The 15,949-nt window shown below is 37.0% G+C and overlaps 1 protein-coding gene across 1 annotated transcript in view; it reads right to left on the bottom strand.

Moving 5' to 3' along the window:
- The window catches only part of LOC101738121 (uncharacterized), a 118,339-nt gene that overhangs the window by 21,853 nt on the left and 80,537 nt on the right, over nucleotides 1-15,949 (bottom strand). Inside the window, exons 5-6 of the mRNA XM_038014564.2 lie at nucleotides 10,045-10,164; nucleotides 3,353-3,539 (exon numbers count right to left, since the gene is read on the bottom strand). Of these exons, the coding sequence (XP_037870492.1) occupies nucleotides 3,353-3,539; nucleotides 10,045-10,164 (307 nt within the window). The remainder of the gene's footprint in view (nucleotides 1-3,352; nucleotides 3,540-10,044; nucleotides 10,165-15,949) is intronic.

The following is a 15,949-nucleotide window of genomic DNA, read 5'->3' as shown; positions in this document are numbered from 1 at the left end:
ATTTTTTGTTGATTCTATTTTATTAGAGAGAATATGTCAGTCAACCTACCATTTTTACGATAACATGTCTTTGAATAATAAATTGGAAAATAATAGTTTGGAAATTTAAAACCAATAAAAAGTAAGTATATTAGACGAGAATGAGTGTTTGGTTTTTGCTAAAAGTAGATCTGACCTTATGTTTTATGTCTCAAGGAATTTTTAATAACTTTTTAAAAATATCGCATATAATAATTTGCCATTGAATATTTAAAACACTTATTCAACAGAAGAAAAGGATCATTTTCTATGGTATTGCTTATTATATTCGAGAGCTAATTGAACCAGAAGCTTCATACGAATTGAGTTTAATTGTACCAAAATAGATAATGAAACAACGTATAAAAGCGTAACGATTTTTTGTATTTTAATTACCTTAACATAAAATTTCATTCAGCCAGAGAAGCACCAAAATATTTTTATTGTAAGCGCAGATTCGCCGAAAATTTTATAATAATATGCAGAATAATTTTATAATATTATAAATTTTAATAATATTTAATTACCGGACTATTCATAGTTATGTTAAAACGTCCTTTGTTTTTGACAACAAAACGATCTGCCATCCACGTAGTATTCAAGTAAAGCAATGAAAGGAAAAAATCGAATCCAAATATATTGTCAAGGCAAATAAAAATACCATTTAGGGGATAATCAGGGGGAGTGCTGTTCTTGCCTAACGACTGCCACCTTTTTTCATGATATAGTAATAATACTAGACAAAGAATTGAAGCTGGTAAATGTGTAATGAGCACGCCTGATCAACTCGAAACCTACTTATTCATTTATCTCTATATTAATACGTGAAGCAAAAACTTTGTATCCCTTTTTACGAAAATTGCGCGCACGGAGGAGTATGAAATTTTCCACACTTATAGAGAATATAGAGAAGAAGTGCACAATGCTAATATTTTTTTAAAATAATGAATAAAAGATACATTAAATCAATAAAGAAAACATTACACACACTACATACCATGTATTTGACGCACACACGCATGCATACTATTTATTGTCAAACTTTTGTTCTTGACGTCTGTTGTCAAATTGAGAATAGATTCAATATTGTTTGTCTTTGTTAATATTTTTTATGATGTAGTCTTGGCGAAATTTGTGATTATAGAAGTATAAAATACAATCATAATAGTGTAAAAACTTATTATACGATTCACCCTAACGTTTGTAGGTGAGCTCACGGGGCTCAACCGGAGAGTTGCTAACACTGACCCTAGTAAGAGCAGTGCTTCGCAGAATCTACCACCGGATCGGAAACGCGACCCACTGAGAAGATCCGGCGAGAAACTCAGTGGGTTGTGTCTATGGGTTAGTTCGCTCGTCGAGCCCTTCGTCGCAAGCGACGGGTTCGACGAGGACGGTGACCGGAGACTGCAGTAATAAATGTTTCATGTTATAGAAAAAAAAACGGAGTTTGCCTTGTAAGGAAATTTAAGGCAACGCTAAGCCTAAAGACTGCCCTACAGAATTAGAACAGAACACCCGCTAGGTATATATTTCCTTTGAACAAAATAAACATGCCTTCCTACGCTTTGATATAATATGAACACATCGGGCATCGTATCCTTTGGAGCATGGATGTATAATTATGAATATATACAAATTTAAATTAATAATAAATAAATAAATATTTACTAACAATCACGCCACATTAACTGGTCCCGTACTAAGTTCGTAGAGAACTTGTATTACAGGTACCGGATAACGGAAATAAATGTAAGATTTTTATTATACACATACACATATTTAATATACATCCATAACCCTGGAAAAGACGTTTATCATACAAATATCTTCCCTTGGCGGGATTCGAACCCGCGACCCCCTTGTGTGGTGACCATGTCACTTACCACTACACCAGACGGCCGTTGAATGTTCATGAATGTTTTAGCTTTTAGCAGACATAAAAACGTGAATGGAAAATTAATATTTTCTGTCACAGCTTATCTTTGTCGAGCTAACAAAACCATACTCTACATGCGTACGTTTTTTAGATACATTTTGTTTGTTTTATAAAACTATTCCGAGGGGTCCAAGGGGCTATGTAGTTTAAGCGTCGTTTCGCTTAGTAAGTAACATTTATCTTTGTAAATAAAGCTTTATTTGTAGTATCAACATTCGATGTTTTTAATTTTTTTTTTTTTTTATTGGTTAGATGGGTGGACGAGCTCACAGCCCACCTGGTGTTAAGTGGTTACTGGAGTCCATAGACATCTATGACGTAAATGCCCCACCCACCTTCAGATATAAGTTCTAAGGTCTCAAGTTTAGTTACCACGGCTGCCCCACCCTTCAAACCGAAACGCATTACTGTTTCATTGCATTGTAGATGTCTATGGACTCCAGTTACCATTTAACAGCAAGTGGGCTGTAAGCTCGTCCACCTATATAAACAATAAAAAAAAAGGTTCACTTCATTCAAATAGCCAAAGAAGATTTTTGTTATGAATTTTTTTCAAACTTTAAATGGCCCTCCTGTATGTTTGCAAAAATGTCGCTTAAACCAAATAGCTTTTCACCCCTCAATTTGATGAACAAACTAACGGTTTACATGTCATGAAGCACGTAAATACACTTTGACGTTCACATTTTATTTTCAGCAATCGTAAAATTTTTATTCGTCTATTTTAAAATTGGCACTTCTATTTTGGTCATCAACCGAATGAAATGAAACGTATGGATTATCGCAGTTACTACATAATATTGTTATATAGCGACCCGGCTTCGCTTCGTTTCGGAAACTGTAATTTATTATTGACTAGCTGATCCGGCAGACTTCGTAGTGCCTCAATCGATAAATAAAAGACCTACACTTCTGTATAAAATAAACTTAAAAAAAAAAAGGAATCCGTCCGACACATCAAAGGAAAAACAAAATTGTTATTTTTATTTAATTCCGAGCATTGTCATATTTATCTACCTTTTAAACCTTCTCTGGACTTTCACAAATAATTCAGGACCAAAATTAGTCAAATCGGTCCAGCCGTTCTCGAGTTTTAGCGAGACTAACGAACAACAATTCATTTTCATATATATAGATTTCTCCACTATTTAATGGATATTATTATACATATAAACCTTCCTCTTCAATCACTATCTATTTAAAAAAACCGCATCAAAATCCGTTTCGTAGTTTTAAAGATTTAAGCATACATAGGGATATAGGAACAGAGAAAGCGACTTTGTTTTATACTATGTAGTGATATTGTAAATATTTGCGTATAGATAAAGCAAAGGCACATGTACTATCAAACGTTTCATACAGAAGCAATGGGAAATTTCTTAATAAATCGCTAACCTTCGTCGGTAGTCTCTGAGTTACTGGAACGTTGAAACTTACTGTTCTCAGGCAGGCGATGTATGGAATACACCACGGCCTCGTGAACCTCTGGCAGTGGTGCTGGGGTAGTGCGTATCCGTTCTTCTTCGGCACTTTTTTCGAGGCTCTTCAGGTAGATAGAGTATATGTTGGCTGTGCATCGAATCTAAACACAAGAAAAACATTATTATTAAGCTATTGCATAGCTTTTTTCGCGGGCTTTGAGCGTGGCGACCGAATCAAGAAATTCCGTAACGAAAATAAAACCTAACACCCCCACTCCGCCTACCATGTAGCTCGCGTTCAATACATTCACACGTTACGCTGGTGTAGTGTTTGTGAATAAGCGCGCGGCGTGACGTCGCACTGCATGAGCATCATGAAAAGTCTGCCCATCTCTCTCTCGCGCGGTCTAGCTTATGAGTGTGAAAGGGGCAGTTAATGTTTTGCTTTTGTTAATGTTTATATAGCTTGTATAAATATAGCGTGGTCTTATTTTATTATGTTTCAATATTAAATTATTATTGTCTAATTATAATTGCATAAGTTGATAAAAAAATACTATGCAATAGCTTTACCGCGGCAGTCCCCGAGTGCCGCACGTGTTTTTTTTTATATTTGTATTATTTTATTAATAGTATTATATTAGTAGTAATTGAAAAAGAGGCGACGTAATAGATCATAACAATAACAGTGTCATATAAAAAGTTAGTAGTTAAAATTACATTAAGCTCTTAAAAACAATAAGAAATAAAACTATTTTTAAGAATGCTTCATTAAAAATCAATGAAGGCGATAAGAATTGTATAACAATTTTAATATTTTTAATGATTTTTCCTCACAGTAATCATTTTGCTAAGCCTCGTAATAAAGTTTCAAGGTTCGAGAAAGAAATGATTACTGAAAACCGTCTAATGAAACACTCGCCTGCATACTCGAACCCCTTATTACCAATATTAACATTATAACAATATATTCCTGAGATATGCTTATTATATTTCTGATGTTGGGTGGTAATAATGCGTAGAATGCAGATAGTGGCATGATCTTCATTACTTTGTCGGAGAAATCCTCGCGGAACAGACAGTGCTAATCACATAGGAATCCAAAAACTTCTTCACCGAGCCACCGAGAGGAAGTACGTAATAATTATTAGTCCAATTATTTTCATGCTCTGGTTTTACCACCACTAAGTACCTGGCAAGGGTTTCAAAATCACCACGCTGGTTGAAAAGCATTCTGCGCCTTATATTTAATTTAATGATATCACAAATGCTCGTGGAATATGATTTAGGATTCGCTTGGATAATGTTTATTACGCTCGCCAATTTGTGTTTTAGTGTTCTTGGAATGAAGAAAGACAAACGGCTCGTACGGACTTACTACCAGTAACTACTTAACACCAGGTGGGCTGTGAGCTCGTCCAACCAACTAGCAATAAAAAAAAACGGAACATACAAGTGACTCATAAGATTTAGTACAAATTGAGCCAAATAATTATTAAAATAAACATTGCATTCGGTAAGTGATTGTCCACATTATGTACTATTAAACTTTATAAATATTACATTAGTACAATTGTGAAAATCTTAGTACCAATTCTCGAAGACATTCTTCGCTTGCTTGATCACAGTTCGTTGACCTTTTATAAACTTGTATATCCTTAAAATAATAGAGAGCTCAACAACTGCGTGGGCTATTCACACGTGTATCGTGATCCCACATACTACAGCAGTACCACTCACATATACACTTATATATAAAATTCTGGCGTAACGTAAACACAAGTGACATAATATTAATATAAATGATATAACGCTGGCAGTAATATTGTAACCCATAATCATGCGTCGCTTCATAGTTCACGGTTATTACGTTGTGTCGTGCCGTTAATGCTATCAGAATTATTATTCGATAATGGAAAATAATAAGTGATCCGCTTATCACAATGATATTTCTAATTGTACGTTGAATGTTGCTTTTTATAATAATATGGTTATTAATATTTAACTAAAGATGTGTAAACGCAGCGTTGGGCGTCCCCCTGCCCGTTGGACCGATGACTTGCGGCGATATGCTGGGAGAGATTGGATGCGGAAGGCGGAGGATCGTTCATTGTGGCGGACTATGGGAGAGGCCTACATCCAGCAGTGAAGAGACACAGGCTGATGATGAAAGATATGTAGCTCCTGAGTGAGTGATGTAAAAGATATAAATATATCACTCACACCGATATAATGTATGACTAACTCACACTAGCTACGAATGTATCACTAACTCAATTCTTGCTCACTAGATCACTAGCTCATATGTCTCATGACATGTTTCGTGAACTGATGAGCGAATGAAAGAAAAATGAATGAGTGAGATAGATGTATTGTGTGGCCAGCTGACGAAAATGACCGTTCACTTCACGCTAATTTCGTTACGAAGTATTGGGTTGTCAAGGAAATATGTACATTATTTCTATAGGTGCAAAGCTTAACATAACTCATTTATTTTTTAAACTAAATTTATTTTTGCTTTATTCTTAAATAAAAAAGTTAAAAGGTAGGTAATAGGTAGGTCCCCTGTAGGTGGCGGCCTCTCCCCGGTGAAGGTCAAGGGGCGACCTGAGGGGGTGAGGCCGCGCGGCGCGCTACCAGCACTCTAGCGCGCTGCCGTGGAGTGATTAGAGCGACCGGTCGACGGTGTATCGCGTCCCGACCCGGCAGGCTGGTTCTGATCCAGCGGGGTATTCCGGGACACCAGCGGCACCGTCTGGGCGGCCCGACGGGCTGCCGTACCGAGACGGCCGACGTTTCAGAGCCTTCGATTCGCCTCGAAGGCTCCGTCGGCTGGGCGTCCTTGGGGTGAGCCGCGTCGTCTGGTTGTAGTGTTGACCGCGGTAGCCCCCCTACCTCATCCGGGTTCTGACCTCGGAGGGGATCGGACGTCGGGTGTAAGAGTGCAGAGGAGTCGTTTAGTGGGTGGGCTCTAAAATCCTTGGGCCCGCGGTCTGCTCACAACACCATGCAGATCGTTGAGTCTCACATACCCCGCGCGCCCCTTTTGCGCGGGGACCTCGTAGGAGGTTCGGCCCTCTAACCGAAAAAAAAAAATAAAAAAAAAAGGTAATAGGTAGGTAATCTGCATGTTGTAAATATTCAATGTATAATTATAAAACAGTGTAAATAGACTATATTGTGTATTATTAAGTGTATATATAGGACCTGACAGCTACAAACTGAACTGACCGTTGTAGATATTCCAATACAAAGTGAGTGATATATGTGAGTCGTCTATTATCAATAGATTATATATTATATATTTTATATTTTTTTATTTTATATATTTTTTTATTTTCAAAACGACGTGATACTCAAATATAAATAATAATATAATAATATTAATCAAATATAAATATTTATAATAAATAATCACCGCCAATACCATACACTAGATTTTGAAATATAATGAAAAGATGTATTTGCCAAATGTGTTGCAAAAAATGATCATGACATACAGACAGATTCAGAGGATAAAAAGTCGTGTGGCACTCGGGGACTGCCGCGGTAAAACTATTGCATAGTTTTTTTTATCAACTTATGCAATTATAATCAGACAATAATAATTTAATATTAAAACAATAATAAAATAAGACCACGCTATATTTATAAACATTAACTAAAGCAAAACATTAACTGTCCCCTTCACACTCATAAGCTAGAACGCGCGAGAGAAAAATGGACAAACTTTTTATGATGCGCATACAGTGCGACGTCACGCCGCGCGCTGTGTGAATGTGTTGAACGCGAGCTACAATGTAGGCGGAGTGGGGAGTGTTAGGTCTTATTTTCGTTACGGAATTTCTTGATTCGGTTGCAGCGCTCAAAGCCTGCGATAAAAGCTATGCAACAGCTTAAAAACGAATGTTTCGTTTTTTGTCATTAGGGTATGGAAGCCCAAATTTGGCGCGATTCGGTTAAGGGATTGTAAAATTTTATAAATATTATGTATTTATGTTTGTGTATATAAGGTTGAAAGGGCCGAAGACATTGCTCATTAGCGAGTGGGAGAGAAGTCTATACAACGTATAAATAGATCATTTCCGACGTCGAAACGTGAATCTATACTAATATTATAAAGTGGAAAGATTTGTTTATTTGTTTGTATTGAATAGGCTCCGAAATAACTGAACCGATTTGAAAAATTCTTTCACTGCTTGGAAGCTACACTATTCCCGAGTGACATAGGCTATAATCTTTTTTGAAAAAAATTAGGGATCCTTACTAAAACTCCAATAATGTAACCCAAGATGTAAAAAAATTACCTAAAATATTCTTTACATCGCGTGCCCTAAGAAAACTATTGATGATAGAATAAAATAATGTACTACGACTTTGTAGAGCACATTATTATTTACAAAAAGTGTCACGATAGCATATGTCTAACCATTATAGTTATGCCGCAATAAGTGTTCTTTTATTTAAAAAAATAAAACAACGTCAAATATCGTTGAAATTTTTGTTAAAGACCCGAGCGGAGCCGGAGCGGGCCGCTAGTAAATAATAAATTGAAAATAAATATCAAAGCCAATCATCATCATTGGCGAGTGATTTCAGTTTGTTCAAGTTAGGTAAACCTGCAATGGAACGATATATAATTATGTACACTTATAACCGTAAATAATGCGCGTAAGTTAAATTTAGTCGTATTTAACATTCAAAGGAAACGTTAATAAAATCTAATATATAAAATTCTCGTGTCACAATGTTCGTTCCCATACTCCTCCGAAACCGCTTGACCGATTCTCATGAAAATTTTTATGCATATTCAGTAAGCTTGAGAATCGGCTACTATCTATTTTTCATACCCCTAAGTGATTAGGGTTGTCCACCCCTAACATATTTTTTTTATTTGGTCTTTTTTTTTTTTGTTATAATGAGGTATTATGTGGTTGAATGAGGTTTTGTTATTTTTATTATATATTCCCTCATCGTTCACAGCACTACATACCTCTTTCACTCATTTACCACATCCTTACACACTTACAATAAGTTAGTTTTTTTTCTACACTAGAAATTCCCTACAAATCTTATATATGGTAAAACCATGTTTGCCGGGTCAGCTAGTATATTATAAAATTATGAACATATTCCGCCGCGGAGTTATGCGTTCCGGTTTGAATAGCAAGATAGTCGTTATACAAAATGCTGCGATAAGACCTAGACATAAGGTTGAAGTCTCAATGGTCTTGTGTAACGGCGCAATCCAGAACAAATGACTATTTCTGAGCAGATATTTCTGTTTAGTAGCCGGATGGTGGCATTGACCCGTGTGGGAATACTATATGAATTAACCCCAGTAATTATTCAAATCTCTATTTATACAACCACCTATAAAACGATATGAATATTAAAATTTGTACGTTTGGATGATTGTTAAACAATCACACAGAAATGGCAATATGGATTTGAATTAAATTACGTCCTGGGATAGTTTGTAGCATCTATTAGTAAATAGAATAGTTTTATCGCAAAAAAAATATAGCCCGAGCTACGCCGGCTGTTCCTGCTGTATTCTACAGTGTTTCCGACAAGTCGACTCTGTCCCAAAAAAGTGCAACGTGTTTTAGTCTCTCTCAATTACTAATTTAACGCGGATGTAACGTCTACTTTATATTATTAAAATATTAAAAAAATTATAATCTAACATTTAAAAAAAAGACATGCCCGCTGAATTTCTTGCCAGTTCTTCTCAGGACGGAGGCTAGTTTTGGTGAATTGGCGGTAGTTCTTTTTGACATTCAACAAGTGTGTACTTTCATTTATGTTAAATAAAAACACATTGATTTGATTTGATTTGATTGTTATTTTGATTGCTTGAACAATGCTTGTCTGTTCGAAGGATTGTTCGAAGTGTAAATATTAATAACATTAAAATGTACGGGCCATAATGTAATTATTATTCTGTGTGGCGCGCTTGCGAAATAGATTATCTCAATGTCATGTTAAGTTACTTGCCCCTTGTCATCTAGCGCCCCTAGGCATGGCGTAATATAAACTAATACAGTTTTGCTATAGCAAAGAGCTGTTCGCTAAATAGTATTAGCCGTGATTTTCGCACAAAATATTTTTTGAATTTTCCTTTCTTCAAGTCAGAGCCTCTTGTGAGCCCCCACCGCCCTACCTATTTCTGCCGCAAAGCACTAATACACTGCGGTTTAAAGGACATGAAAGCGGTGGCAGGCGGTGCGATGGTAAATTTTTTCTAATGAAATACGTACTCAACAATTGTTCACGATTGACTTCCACGGTGAAGGAATAACATTGTGTAATAAAAATCAAACCCGCAACATTATAATTTGCGTAATTAGGTACTGGTGGTAGGACCTCTTGTGAGTCCGCACGGATAGGTACCACCACCTTGCCTATTTCTGCCGTGAAGCAGTAATGCGTTTCGGTTTGAAGGGTGGGGCAGCCGCTGTAACTATATTTGAGACCTTAGAACTTATACCTCAAGGTCGGCAGCGCATTTACGTCGTAGATGTCTATGGGCTCCAGTAACCACTTAACACCAGGCGGGCTGTGAGCTCGTCCACCCACTTAAGCAATAAAAAAAAGCAACGCTTGCCACAATCAAGTGCTCTAACTACTACACTACCGAATCAGCAGTGAGTGAACACCAACCTTAATCTTCCCTCGGATGAAGTGATGTTTCTGTACCGTGAACTGCATAGTGCTGTACGCAGACATAGTACCACCCTCGGTGTCGCCGTCCACTCGATGCATAACATGCTGACTCAACGCCTACGAAGAAAAACACTTATTACAACTGTTTTAGGACGTTTTTTGATCACACAAAATAAAAAACATTTCTTACTGGTGATAGGACCTCTTGTGAGTCAGCACGAGTAGATACCACCACCCCGCCTTTTTCTGCCGTGAAGCAGTGATGCGTTTCGGTTTGAAGGGTGGGGCAGCCGTTGTAACTATACTGAGACCTTAGAACTTATATCTCAAGGTGGGTGGCGTATTTACGTCGAAGATGTCTATGGGCTCCAGTAACCACTTCACACCAGGTGGGCTGTGAGCTCGTCCACTCATCTAGGCAATAAAAAAAAATTCAACGACAATACTGAAAGCGTCCACGGCTTAAAGTTTGTAGCGACAAATCATTACGCAACAATGTTCAGATGATTTGTATACTTTAAAAATAAAGAACTAACATCATAACTTTGTATAACATCTACCCAGCTTGAGACAAGAGATGAAATCTCAAATGTATTGTATTATTGCATGTTTTATTCCCTTTGTAGGCAGACGATCATAAGGCCCACCTGATGGTAAGTGGTTACCGTTGCTCATGGACGTCAGTAATACCAGGGGCAGAGGCAAGTCACTGCTTACCATTGAATACTCTCCACAAGCCTCGTTTGAAAATGGGCATGTCATAGCACTCGGAAAACACGGTGGAGGGGAGTTCATTCCAAAGCCGGGTGGTACTAGGTAGAAATGGTCTTTGGAAACGCACTGTCGATGAACGCAGCGGTTCCAGATAATATGGATGAACTCTGCTCCGGTGTGGGAAGGTGTGATGTTAAAAAGAAGATGGGGGATCGTGTCGAATAAATTCTCAGAGCACTCCCCATGGAACATAACAGCAAATAGACATCAGAGATACGGTCATACCTAATAAACGCGGGCTTGCAATATGCCCTGTGATTTATGTAAATCTTAGGGTAGTGGTTGCGCTAGTTTACAACTGTTAGTTTTTGATTTCGGAAGATAGAAACATTAATTTGGTTTTTGCAAACCCTGTCCCATCCCTCTACATCACTTTACCTACGGACGCGCCACACGATCTCGCTCATACGGTAGGTAAGGTGCGGAAGAGGAATGGGACAGGATTTGCAAAAACCAAATTAATGTTGCTATCTTCCGAAACCAAAAGCTAACAGTTGTAAACCAGAGCAACCAGGTAGTATCATTAGTCGGAGGTCTGATTTATAAATGACAGATACCCAATATTCGTGAACAAAACAATGTTAAAACGGAGTCAAATTGCAACGACAAAAACGTATTTCAATCTCACACAAACGAGCGGGCCCTATCTTTTCAATTTATTCATGAGATATTGTTCGGGCGTGAAAGGCTTAGCGAAATTACCGTAAAGTGCACAGTAATAGACCTCAGCGTATTTCAAAGTCCCATTTCAGAGGCACTATGACCGTTTCGACGCTATTTTTTCCATCCAGACTAAGCCGTTTTGGTTGACTCACTTTGGATTAACGTTTCTTTATTTCTGTATTTCTCTCATTGTATTGAAAATCGGCTGTCACAGTATAACTATGTAGTGTTTATAAGATTCGACGTCGCCCAACTCTCATTACACTCTAGAGCAGTGATTCCCAAAGTGGTCTATATCGACTCCTAGGGGCCTATGACAACCTGCAAGGGGTCTACGTCAGCGAAAAAAAATTTGGGGGTCCACGATAGTGGATCTCAACACATACACTGATAGTACCTATTTACTTACATCATACTATCTTATAATATCAAGACATCATTAGCAGAGGAGATTTAAGATTAACCCTTACAAAATTGACGCCAAATGTTGATAATTTATTATTAAAGCATCAGGTTCATCCTTCTCACTAAAAATATTGACTTATTGCTTATGTTATTTTATTTATAGTTTATTTTATGTTACGTATATTTTACATAACAGATACAAAATTTTATTTTGAGTAGTTTTAATTTAAATTCAATTAATAAGTGTATAAATTAACATGTGTTTTTACTTTAAGTTTTTAACACTAAACTTTACTACAGTTAGAAATTTACAGGAAATCAATATCAGGTAAGTAGGGGGTCTACCCAACACGGAAAAACATGACAAGGGGTCTACGACACAAAAAAGTTTGGGGAACTCTGCTCTAGAGTCAAGAATATTAAAGTTTAATTTTCGTTTTATAGCTGTATGAATTTCTTTTGATCATTAATGAATTTTAATGCATCAACAATTACAAATAGTGATGGTTCTATTTTTTGTTTGGTTATTAGATAATTATTTGTTTTTTATTAATATTTTAGACGAACTTGTCAGCTTGTCTGGGTAAATAGTGATTTCGAGGCCATGTTTGAAGATGAGCTACTGCTTCCACATAATCTATAAGCAGTTGTGTCCATTTAATAGTTAGAAGGTCTCAGGTTGTTGACATGACTATTAATTAGAAATTGTGAATTTTTTAATACGAAACCTTACGTTTGACACTGGGTGCATTTTTGTACCAATAAAAAGAAAAACATTAATGCGATTTGAAAATCAACATTCCCTTTGCTATTATCTCAAATATATTTTGTATATTATTTTCTAATAAAGCCGCACTTAAGCTTCCCTAAAGCGTCTAACGCGTAGGAAAGAACAGCTGCTTCTGACAGACTCAAAAAATAATAATTCTCAATCGGAATCATCAAAAACTCACGTACCCTGTAATCACACATGTATATATTTTGTAAAATAAGTAGAAAAAAAGCAGTCCGGGACGAAGGTAGTCTATGTCACTCTCTGGCTTATCATTTACATTACTATCTCTTCCCAAAAATTACTGTCTATCCACTGCTATTCCACAGCTATTGTGAAAGCGAATAGATACATACATAATGTATACATGTATTTATACTTTTCTTGGCTTCTTTCTTCTAAACCTAAAAAATTACTATATTGTGTGTATACACAATAATAATATAATCATTTTTGAGGGTCAGGCATAAGTTGTCTTCTCATTCTTCAACCAAGAACCTGTTCACAGTTCACCTTTGTACATTCCCAATATTTTTTTCTATTAAACAAGAACTGATTTTGGACTAGATAACTTATAAAATAAAAATAAAAAAATATATTTCATGTTAAACTAACTTAATATTTGCGAGATGACATCAAAGCAGTGGACATATTTACGGTTGAGTAGATTATAATTTCGTTAGAAAGCGTCACAGGCCCCGATTAGGCCCAGCAATTAATGTAATTGATTTACTTTCTTAATAGCACTGAAATCTAGTTTGTTTGGTTAACTTCGAGTTTGTTCTGTGACTTCGGTTGAGGTTCGGTTAGGTATCGATCGGGCTCAGTCATCGGGCAATTTGTCGGATCGGCCCATTAAAACTAAACCGATAATTATTGGGCATGTAATTTCATTTCAAAACAGAACGAAAATTACGGGTTTGTTTCGAGTCGAAATTTGTAAGATAATTAGACGTAGTGAGATTTCAAGAAAATAAATTATAGGTTCGTGTAGTTTTTTCTATTGTGAATCTTTAAGTAAATTCGTTTTGTCGAACATTCTATCTACTTCTACATGTAAGTTTGAAACTTTAATTAAAGTATTAAAATTCATTTTCGCTTATTTAATCCACCAATAACTTAGTCATGCCAAGGAATTCATTGAAATCACTTGAAACAACAGAGACTGACTGATCTAAGTTTCATTGACTAAGCTCCTTCCTCTTCTATTTTCAAAACCGTCATTCTCGGCTTCCATCAATTGCATGGTCAACTCGCAACATATTTGTAGTTCTTACCGGAGCCTATAGATATCAACAAAGTAAATGCCGCCAACCACCTTGAGACATGAGTTCTAAGTCTCAGTTTTATAGTACAACGGCTGTTCAACTCTTCAAGCCGGAACGCATGACTGTTTCGCCACAGAAATAGACAGGGTGGTGGAACCGACACGCACGTGGCTACCTTTTTTTTTTTTTCCTACATAACCTGAGTGCCTTGAGAGGCTATTTCAGCGTAACCCTAACGTTTGTAGGTGAGCTCACGGGACTCAAACCTGATGACGTTGCTAACACGAACCCTAGCAAGAGCCGTGCTTCGCAGAATCTACCACCGGATCGGAAACGCGACCCACTGAGAAGATCCGGCGAGAAACTCAGTGAGCTGTGTCTGGGAGTTAATTTGCTCGTCGAGCCCTTCGTCGCAAGCGACAGGTTCGACGAGAACGGTGACCGGTGCTTGAAGTACCTAGAAGCACCGTTACTGGATCGGGAGGATCCGAGATGACGTGTTTTGGGCGACGTCGACTGCTTTCCATTCCGTCTGCAGGATCGGGGATGTAGTTACCGGCGGCCACGATGAGAGGGTTCTCGTGTCGTGCCGCTTTATCGAAGTGGCGTGGCTAGCAAGACACCTATACACTAGTGAATATCGCTATAGGGAAGCAATCGTAAATGTTAATTAGCATCGCGTGGGCTGTGAGCTCATCTGCCCACAAATACCTATATAAACATACGCAATATGCGGACGTGTCTCTAATCAAACGTTAACATCATACGTAAACATTTTTTATGATAAAAGAGCTCTTGAAAAATTTTTACAATTTATCCGGGACACGTGTATTCTTGTTCTACTTGTTATGAAATTGCAGCCCGCTTCGTTTTCTGGAGAACGCTACAAGTTTGCCTCGTCGTCTAAAATATTGTGCTAGTAATATTTTATTTTATTCTTAGAACATTTTAGATTACGTAGTGTGCTTTGTTGATCTTTTTTTGTGTTATTTAAAAGCAGCACGCGTGTCTTATTAGTTTTGATGATTTTTATTACGAATAATACAATGCTGTAATACAATTTCTGTGTACCGCTAGACTTTAGAAATTAAATAATATGTGTGTTTATGAGTATATAGATTTGAATAAATATTAGTTGCATGCTTTGTGAGTCTGCACTACCAATACTACACATTTCCAGCGTAAAGCAGTCATCTTTTAAGAAACAACTAAGACTATGACCTAATATCTTAGGGTTGTGCTTCGATTACCACCTAACTAAGGCTGTGACCTCACCTACAAAACTAGAGCAAAAAACATAATATCCTCAAGCGAGTCTTAGATGTTATCGCAGATTTTAAGTCTTTATGATGGCTGATTGTTTCAGGAAACAATTAATAATTCTCATAATCCTCTCGCAGGTCCGCTGGAGGAGATTTCTGAAAGAAATAAGCAGCGCCTTTGTACATAATTTTCCTATTACTCTGTACTGTCTTCTTTTCTGTGTGTACATAAATAAATAAATAAATAAAATGTGAAGTGCACTCATTGATGCTGTAATTTCAATCTGAGGGGCTACTTATAATTTTCCCATCCTGTCTCCTTGAACGATATTCACCATGGATGAAAAACATTATGTATAATATATTCGATTTTCACGAACTGTAGACAAAATTAAAAGTATTTTTAATTGTTTAACAGGAGTTTTAATTATGTCTAATACGGACAACTGTTTTATGTATTTATTATTAATTTTAAGCGGTAGGCAGCGGCTTGGCTCTGCTTCTGGCATTGCTGAAGTCCATGGGCCACGGTAACCACTTACCATCAGGTGGGCCGTACGCTCGTCTGCCTACAAAGGCAATAAAAAAATAATAATGTAAACTATTATTGATAGTTATTAATATAATCACCGCTGATACGGCATATTTCAAGCTATAACAGTAGGTTACTAGGGTTGAGCAGGCACCATTATCCGGCCCATTTCATGTGTTATTACAAACCGGTTGGAATTGACTCTCCATGATAGAAATTGGGCTGT

The sequence above is a fragment of the Bombyx mori genome, chromosome 12, assembly GCF_030269925.1.
Source record: "Bombyx mori chromosome 12, ASM3026992v2".
Taxonomy (NCBI): domain Eukaryota; kingdom Metazoa; phylum Arthropoda; class Insecta; order Lepidoptera; family Bombycidae; genus Bombyx; species Bombyx mori.
Note: the sequence above shows the minus strand (reverse complement) of the source record. Positions and strands in the feature narration are given on the sequence as shown.